Here is a 9380-nt window from a genome sequence, read left to right as displayed (position 1 = left end):
CTTCTTTCTTCCTTATTGTCCCTATTTTTAATACCTTAATCTATCTCATTATATTATATCGTAGTCAATTAGACAACGATGCCCCCCCCCCTCAGTCCCACAGCTGTGAGAACAAATTGTAAGTCCACATACATCTGTGAGATGCTGTCAGCGGGCATCAAGTTACTTAGCAACAGCCCGTAGGCCGACAAAGACTGACACGGCTGCCAGGAGAAGCCTGAACCCGGGTCGCGATACCAAATATTCTGCCATTAGCACAATGTGAGGATGTTATGTAGAAAATAAAAAAGAACTCAGGAAACGAAAGGGGTAAGAGTGGCTGGTCGGGAGCGTCTGGGAGAGCATCCAACTGGCAGGATTTCCCGATGAATCAAGGGGAAAATCAGGTCCCTGGTGATGGAGGGAGTGTAGTCAAGGGTATGTGCGCCATTACAGAGCGACACAAACACATTTGTTTTCAGTGTTTGTCTGGGGGCCGTTACTGTAGCGCTGTTACTGTAAACCTGGCTGGAGACTTATCGGGCGGTGGACTCGTCCCGACGGGACCTGGACGCTGAACCTGACTGACTGACTGACTGACTGACTGACTGCAGGAGGGCGTCCGGCCTGACCGTGGTGGATCCCAGGAGAGAGGACGCCACCCTGACTTTAAAAAAAACAGGCGTGTTAACACTTGTGCAAAAATACTGAATACGTGAACCCATTGACACCACAGACTGTAAAAAAAAAGAAAGAAAAATACATTCAGGCTGTTGTTTTAGCAGGAATCTAGTTTAGTGCATTGGAAAAATGTGCTGAAGTGTCGCCACCTGCAGGATCCATGAATGTATCACATCTATCTATCTATCTATCTATCTATCTATCTGAACGGATGTATCGGATGTATTTTAAATCTCAAATCTCTGAACCTCCACTCTCTTATAACTAGATAAATTACCGAATGTGTCTGGCCCGGTTGAGGCTGCTGTAATATCCCTGTGGAGTCTGTCTGTCATATTTTATTCATCAGGTACCACCTCAGCAAATAACTCAGTGGTAATATTCTGTGTTTTTCTTTTCTATAACTGTGTAAGTGTGAGCTGAGCGAACCATCCAGGTGTTAGGGCTGAGATTTCACAACCTCAGAAAGCCGCTTACTCACTGAAACGATGTTCAAAAGGTTGCAATCGAACTGTTTTAGTCGTTCTGTGGAGGAGAAATAAGCGAGAAAGCAGCTTTTTCTTCTTATTTGTAGCAATAATCTCTTAATAAGCATCCAGGCCCGTGTCCAGTCTCTGCTCTGGAGGCAGGAGGGTGGTCATAATGTTATGCCTGGTCAGTGCACATAGCAAATAAAGCCGATTTAATTTGATTCACTACAGCTAATTGGAAAAGGTCAGAAACGGTGTCTGGTTTGCGTAAGAGTAAAAACACAAACATGAATCAGTGCAGAAAAGCCCCAAAGCCAAAAACGGACTCTGCTACAGTCACAGTGAATAAAGCCAATATTTAAATGTGCACAGATTCAACCACATGAATCTCTCACTGTGAGTATTAATGAAGACTTGCACAGAGGCCCATGAAGTAAAATGCACATGTTTTTGCAGTGAAAAGGATCAAGTGGGAGAAGTTTTCACGAGAATAAAAGGGAAATGAGAAAACTGAATTCTTTTTGATTGAATATTTTTAAGGAAGTCAGACTTTCCTTTTCATCACCACAGGAAATAACTTGGAGTGGATCTAACCAGTTACCAGCACTACGGCTTTTTTCTTTCTTTGTTTTTTTTTTTGACTCCTTGGTCAGCTTCTCATCATCACTTTAGTTATTTACATAAATGGAGCTAGTCCCTTCAGACCTGCTTTTTTTTGCTAGGAAAGAAATGTCCAACTGAATTTATTTCCTCTTCTATTTCTAACATAGAAATAAAGGATTTTTTTTTTTTGCCAACTCATGTTTTTATTAGAAGTTTTTTATGTTCATTACAATGGACGCCAGGACTCAAACACGGCATTTTTGTTGGTTTAGAGGCACAAATATGTCATGTCCATTGTAATGGACACAGGGTCTGAAGGGGCTCGGCCATTTGTCTAGAATAAAAACAACAACTCTTATTTATTTCAAGGAAACAACTTATTAGAAAGTTACAGACGCATGAAATCAAACCAATTGGTTATGAGTTTTCATATGATCACAAAGTGAATAAAAAAAGTTGATAATTGATACAAATTTCCTTGATGACTCATCCTGCACTTGGGGGCGTGTCCTAACTTTGCATCCAATTAAATGCTTTCTCAGATTTTAATGTACGTCCTCTTTCCCTGCAGATCTCCAGTGATGTTCGATGCCGCCAATTTCCTTTACGATCCGATACCGATTAAATTTCACACCAGTATCGGCGATACCGATCCAGTAACGATACTTAATGTGCCTGTAAACCTAAAAAAAAAAAAAAGTAGTGTTTTTCAAATCATAGCTTCATAAAGAAAACAAGACATCAGAGTAATTTATTTATTTTACACTTGGTAAGTATATTGAGGTATCTGTATTGTCTCAAGTATCGATATTTTGATTTGAGAATCGATGTGGAAACTAGATGAGATGATTTTACAGCTGAGGCTGATGAGAAGGTCATTGGTTTTTGCAGGTAAGTCATCGGGGGAAATAGTTTTCAGACATGGATCCAAATACCAAAATCCCCTGAAAAACTATTAAAGACATCAAGTTCTCGCCCTGAACGGCTGCTACGACCCAGATAATTTAATACTAATAAGACAAAGACGAGGCTGTGTGTGGCCTATAATCCAATAAAAATAATAACGTTAAAACATTCACGACACCATTATCAGCAACTGGGCCGATACTGAGATAATCCCTCTCGAGCGCCACTAATCTTTTATTGAGACGTCTCCATTCAGCTCTTTGAAGATAGCGAGTCTAACATTAGCTGGTGTTCGTGTTAGAGCCAATCCCAGGTCAGCAGGGACGGTATAAATAGGCCGAACCTCATCAAATTACTCTGGTTGTCACCATTCGGAATAAAGTACGTACCTCACACAGTGAATAAAAGGTTGGGCTCATTATTCTGCAAATAGAAAAAGGTTGAGATGATCTAAGTGGTAATGATGATCTGAAAATACCAAATATAGGGACAAAGGTTTATTAAGTGAAAATGCAACTGTACAGGAAATAAATGTGTTTACATTTTTGCCCCAATTACAGCGAGGAGCTACTGAAAACAACACGATCAAACGATATAAAAATCTCACCTGAGCAAAACTAAAAATGTTTTAAATGTATGTACATAAAAATAAAAGCTTTAAACCAATATCTATTGTATATTTCATCATTAATGGGAGATTTATAACGAGGGGGGAACTTTTAGGTTGAAATTTACACCTTAAATGTCTGATTATTAAAACAAAACTGTAAAACCCTTTTCTACACACAACTCGTACAACATTACAAAAAAAAAAAAAAGGGAGAATATAAATTATAAAAGCAGGAGCGTCAAACGGCGGCGAGGACGTCGTCCACGGCGACGGTCGTCAGGTCGGAGTAGAAGTTGCCCTCGTTGTCTCCGCCTCCGAACACCAGCAGGGTCCCGGGTCGGCCGGAGACGCCGCCGCTCATGTCCACGTCTTCGTCGTCCTCCTCCTCCGAGAGGCGGCGGCGGCGGCCGGCTGTCGCCATGGCGATGACAGAGTGACCCGCCCTGGGGACAGAGAGCTGAGGGAGGGCGACCTCCGTCCAGGTGCTGGTGTCTGAAACAGTAAAACAAAATAGTTTAGATGTTGAAAACCTCACCTAAAAGTTTTCCATGCTAGTGCCATGCTAGCTGTTTCTATCCATTTCCAGCCTTTATGCTAAGCTAAGCTAAGCTAACTAGCTGCTTGGTGTACCTTCATATTTAACGTATAGCTACGATTCAATAAAACAGAACAGACTAGAATTGACTTTACTATCATTGTACAGTGCAAAAAAACACAAGTATGTACAAAATAGTGGAAGTAAGGAACTATTTACAAAGATTTACAGCTAAAATACTAAAACTAAAAAAAAAAAATACTGGAAATATACAACAAATTATAAAATAAATTATATATTTTTTTTTACTGGAGCAGTGGTAAAAACATTCTTTGGGAAAACTATTATTAGTCTAATTTATTTTATTATAATAAAGTTGTTCCATTTACTGCAAGTGTTGCCGGAGTCTTGAGTTTCCTATAATTTCTTTTCCTCCTCCGTGAACTTTGGTAGCAGGTGGAGTCGCTCCCCAGAAATTTTATATTTTTTCCTTTGAGAAAAATAAAATAAGACCTTGGAAGCTTTCATGCCGTCATATTGGCAGGAGAGTGCGCTTCTCTAATAACTATTCGGGCGACAGCTGCGGGCAGCTAAGTTATTAACCTGGGGCTGCAGTGTCATAAAGGCAGGTTAGACTGATGTTTGTAACGTTTATTACAAAGGGACGTTACTCATTCAGCACTAAAACTACTCAGTGAGACAGAAATTTTCAGGACTAAACAGTTACTTGTTACTGTGATTGTGTTACTGTACACGTACTCCTGGTGTTGTGGTGCATTTAGACGTTCATTTAAACCGTGTTAACGTCATTAAAAATTGACATAACAGAAACTATTCAGCTCAGTTATTAGCTTGTTACATTATGGTGCCGTTGTGACAGTGATGAAAAGACGAGTTTTAAGCCGATAAACTCCAAAACGTCAACTGTTTTAATGCTCAAAAAAAAAATGTGGCATTATAAGAGTCTGTGATATGTAATCTGTTCAATTTTGCCTTGTACTGGTCATTTTGTATCTGTTTCCTGCCAATATGGCGCCGTCAATAAAAAAAACTTATATTATTCCAGTTTGTGTTTTTTTTTTGTGTCTTGTTTTTGCACGTCATGCTGCTCACTGTGCCTTAAAGTTTTCTTAAATTTGAATCTGAAGTCATTCTGCCCGATGGTTGTTGTGTAATTACTCTCTCTACCAGCAGGGGGAGTAAAAAAGTTCCACGGTGCAGCTTTAATGTCCAAAAGGGAGATGAAACGCGACTTTGTAACCAAAACATTCCCACAAGTTCTCACATTTTGCTCAAATCAAGGAACAAAAATGTGTTAATCCACAGTTTTTCTAAAATAACCGTAACGAGTCCTGGACCAGGACATGAGACACGTCTCACCTATGTCAAAGACGAAGGCGTCACTGAGGGCGTTGTTCCCGTTGTAACCACCATGGATCAGGAACTTTGTGTCTGAGAGCACAACACTGCCGTGCCAGCTGGAAGACACACACACACAGTTATGTTGATTAAATACAAAAAAAAGTCATAAAATCGTAAAGACAACTTTGTTTTTATTTATTTTCACTTTTTACCTTCGGGGTGACGGGGCTTTCCCAAAGGTTTTGACAGCAGAAAACTCCATCAGACCTAAAAAAACAAAACAAAAACACACACGTGTTTATCTGCATCCACACCCTCCTACACTGTCATGAGTGTGGACAGACAGAAAGTTGTGTATGTGTGTCTTACCAAGGTCCAACATGTACATGTCATTGTAGCAGACGGGCGTGTCCCAGCCTCCAAACACATAGATCTTCCTCTCCTGCATCACACATGCAGAGTGACTGCAAACAAAAAATAAATAAATAAAGACGTGGGTTAAGAGCTTAACAACAACAAAAAAAAAAAAGGGAAGGTTTGGGTTGAGCCGTGTTACCCTGAGCGTGGGGACGGGCCGTCTCCCGTGACTATGGGCTGGTACCAGATGGAGAGGTTTGGATCGAAGATGTACAGCGAGTCACTGCAGCCGTCGGGCTCCGGGTTCGGTCGAGGGAAAACTCCTCCCAGGACGAAGAGTTCACCCCTGAACAAGCTGCAGCTGTGGTAGGCCAGGGGAGGGACCTTACCTTGGGCCTGGAGGAGACGGGATAGAGGACATTAAGAGAGACAAACTTAACTTAACATAACCTGAACGATGCTCGCGTACCTCCACCATGCTCCACCTCCAGCTCTGCGTGTCCAGGATGTGCACGTCGTTGAACCACTTCTTGTTCTTGGAGCCTCCGAACACAAAGATGCGCCTGGACTCCGGGTCGTAGATGGACGTGTGTCCGATCCTGCCCTCGGGGGTCGGACCCTCCGCCAGGGTCTCTGCAGCCACCCAGGACAGGTCCTCTGTAAAGGCGGAGAGGACAAACTCGGTTTAACACGGACCCACCGGAAAAACCAGAACCCTATCAAAATAAAAAAATCGGCGTTGTTCACCTGTGCAGAGCTTCCACATGGGATCTTTGCAGAACTGCATCCTGGCTCCCTGGCCTCCGATCAGGATGGCTGTCTGAGCGTCGATGGGACACAAAGTCTGACCCCAGCGTCCCGACGGGCTGAGCAGAGGGGCTGCAGGAAAAACTAAATGTTAAACGTCTCCGTCTCCGATGCATCATACCTACCGACGTTTGCACAAAGCTGCAAAACGCATTTAATTTTAACTTCCAGTGAAACAGGCATCGTGCCACACACTTATCTTATGAACTCAGGTGGGCGACGTGCAGCCGGTACAAATAACACAAAAGGTACAAATAAATAAATAAATAAAAACAACTACGTCTTAAATGAGACGCACCGGTGTGCGTGGGAGTCTTGGCCTGCCTACTCTTTGTCCTGGCTGCGCTCTGAGGAGGCGTCCTTCCCACAATGCCTTGCGTCTCCTCTGGTACATTAGCTATAAGGAGGAAAAAACAGAAGCGGTGCTTTTACCTCGTCAGATAAATCCCACCATTAAAACAAATGGACAGGGGACTTTCCACAATGTACATCACATCAAAGTGAAGGGAAAAAGAACGTACAGTTAAAAGAAGATGATTTTTGGCTAAATTCTTGTAGAACATCGATCAATCGAATATTGATCTGATTACTGCAGATGCAGCAGTAATCAGATCAATATTCAACTCACCATTTGATCTCAGTTTCAGTGTTAATATATTTAGGAAATGTTCCAAATGAGGTAAATAAACAAGACAGATGCTTGTTACAATTTATAAATTAACAAGTAGTGAAAGAAGCGATAACCAGGAAATGGCCGAGTAACGAGTGTCAAACAATTTCAGACTGGACAGAAATAGTTGAAGAAATTCACAGCATGGAAATGTTAACATTATCTCTGAAAAGGGGGACAAATATTGGAGAGAAATGGAGAGTATTTGCTTTGATTGGAGAACTATATGCTTTTTGTTTTGTAATAGGCACTGAATATTGAGTATACTTTTTTTTATTTGCATAAGGAAATTAGTTTGTTCTGTGTAGAGATATCTTCCCTCTTTCTCCCATTTTCTTCTGTAAAAGCTCTATGGAAACCCGTTCTGTGTGGAGAAATCTGTTTTGCTGTGTATTTACGTGTTTTCTGATTGGTTCCTCTCCTCCACACCTGCAAATATAACTTGTGGGGTTCCTCAGGGTTCCGTTCTGGGTCCACTGCTCTTCACTCCTTACACCCCCAGAACCTTCACAGCCTTTTCTGTTGCAGCCACTCGGCTCCTGAACTCTTTTGAGGCTTTTTTCTTAGCTTTCAATAGCATTTGATCTGTTTTTGTTTTTTCACCGTGGGCGTTAATAGCTTTTCATTTGTTAATAAACTGACGTTGATCTGTATTTTACATGTTTTATATGACATGTTGAATGTGAAGCACTTGGGTGCAAATGCTCTTTGCTTTAAAGATGCTAATTTTTTTCTGCTTGCACTTGAAAAACAATAAAAAACAACTCGTACCAATGATCAAATATAACAAACTACTGCCTCTCTCACCTGCTCCCTTCATCTTAGTGGTTTCCGCTCCGCTATTAAACAGCTTCTGGCTGCTTCTCGGTTGCCCTTTGACCTTTCGTTTAGGCGTGTTCTTCTCCCGGGCGCCATTCGGACACACGTTCTCTTCTTCTTCCTCTCCTCCTGCTTTCGTCGCCTCCTTCTTGTCGTCTTCCTCCGCCATTCGCCCTCTCTTCCTCTTGCCCTTGAGCTCGCGGGCTGCGAGGGGAGGCCCCATGTCCTGGGACGGCAGAGAATCAAGAAAACAAAGACTTTTTCTTTATCTTTCAGAATGAACTCTGGAAAGACTAGTTTGTGTTCTGACAACCTCAAGGTTGCAGCTTCACGTGTTTTTAAGATTTTTAAGGGTGATGTGATAGGGCCAATATTTGCTTGCAACCAAAAACAAGTGGGAAATGTAGGACACTATTTAAATGCTACAAAAAACAATTGAATACATCTCTTTCATACCTTTGGTGTGTATTCCTTCACAGCCAAGATGAGCTCTGGTTCTGATCGATCTGCTTCCGACTGAAGAAATTTAACATTCATACATTAGTTTTTTTTTGGAGTTTCTCAGCCTCTAAGGTTTCAGGTTTATATTATATTTACCAGGTTTCCTCCCTCCAGACTGACTTTCAGTGTGACGCTGTCCATCCATGTCTCCTCTTCCCACTGCTCCCATGACAAACACCTGGAGGACACATGTGCATGGTCCATTTTCAGCGTTGCACTTGAAATCTTTTAATATATTTTAATTAATAATCTATATCTCGTCAAGCAGGAACCTACTTGTTGTAAGGAGTCAGTTTTCCTATGGTGATTGGGATCCTATCTGCATCATTGAGCTCCGCGTTGACGCAGATCATCTGCCCCCACGGGCCGCTGCTGAACAGCACCACCTGGCGGACAGTCGGCGGTACTGCAACAGAAACTCTGCACGACCCTTCAGCACTTGACAATTAAAAAAAAAAAGGCAATTAAATAACAGCACGTTAGTCAAAAACGAAGTTTAGTGTGGAAATATTAATTGCAAATAGTGTAGTTTCTTGCTCTGGTTATTTCTAAAAGCCTTTAATGAGTATCTTACCCCAGCAGCTTTTGAGGAGGACCGTTTTCTCCAAAAACCGCATAAACTCCGAAATCGCCCATCTTTGCGGTTTACTCCTTCAGATGCGACGGTTTTCAAACGCGGTCGTCTTTTATCAGCACGCTATTTAAAATATCAAAACTGTCTTTCTACCCTTTTCGCTTTACAACACCTCCCGCCACCGCTCTGTGTGTATTTCGTTTCTCAATCTGAACTCCGCGCCAGTTCTGGTGTTTTGAGCGCTTGTTTTGCTGTTCGGGATATTTCCCAATACGGCACATGCGCTGTCGAACATACACCAAACGAGAGCTCCGCCCGTACAACTCCTTCCGGTAGGTATATAAAGCACACCTCGGAAAGAGAAACAGCAGCTGCCGGGCCGAGAGACGTTCAAGAACACTAAGCATAGAATTTGTTTTATCGTAACTCACAATTTTACCATTTTAATGTAATATATAGTATGATAAATTATAAAAACTATTATGATATAATAATATAAACTTCCT

At 41.8% G+C, this 9380-nt stretch overlaps 1 protein-coding gene across 1 annotated transcript; it reads right to left on the bottom strand.

Moving 5' to 3' along the window:
- Window positions 1-3121: 3121 nt before the first annotated feature.
- LOC125015518 (kelch repeat-containing protein) lies at window positions 3122-9149 on the bottom strand. The gene is made up of 13 exons (XM_047597465.1): window positions 8875-9149; window positions 8577-8738; window positions 8397-8478; window positions 8256-8315; window positions 7788-8025; window positions 6609-6707; window positions 6251-6382; window positions 5973-6160; window positions 5703-5899; window positions 5516-5610; window positions 5359-5413; window positions 5165-5262; window positions 3122-3741 (listed from the first exon to the last, which is right to left on the bottom strand). The coding sequence occupies exons 1-13, from the start codon at window positions 8934-8936 to the stop codon at window positions 3488-3490; spliced, it is 1722 nt and encodes a 573-aa protein (XP_047453421.1). The 5' UTR covers window positions 8937-9149; the 3' UTR covers window positions 3122-3487.
- Between the last annotated feature and the right edge of the window lie 231 nt (window positions 9150-9380).

This window comes from Mugil cephalus, chromosome 1 (assembly GCF_022458985.1).
Source record: "Mugil cephalus isolate CIBA_MC_2020 chromosome 1, CIBA_Mcephalus_1.1, whole genome shotgun sequence".
Taxonomy (NCBI): domain Eukaryota; kingdom Metazoa; phylum Chordata; class Actinopteri; order Mugiliformes; family Mugilidae; genus Mugil; species Mugil cephalus.
The sequence above is the reverse complement of the archived record's forward strand: the minus strand, read 5'-3'. Positions and strand labels throughout refer to the sequence as shown.

What these genes read in the sequence shown, in the direction of transcription:
- LOC125015518 (XM_047597465.1), bottom strand. Translation starts at nt 8,936, where the DNA reads ATGGGCGATTTCGGAGTTTATGCGGTTTTTGGAGAAAACGGTCCTCCT. An exon ending in TGAAGGAATACACACCAAAG is followed by an intron (nt 8,026 to 8,255) that starts GTATGAAAGAGA and finishes CTGCCGTCCCAG; the next exon opens with GACATGGGGCCTCCCCTCGC. An exon ending in AAAGCCCCGTCACCCCGAAG is followed by an intron (nt 5,263 to 5,358) that starts GTAAAAAGTGAA and finishes TGTGTCTTCCAG; the next exon opens with CTGGCACGGCAGTGTTGTGC.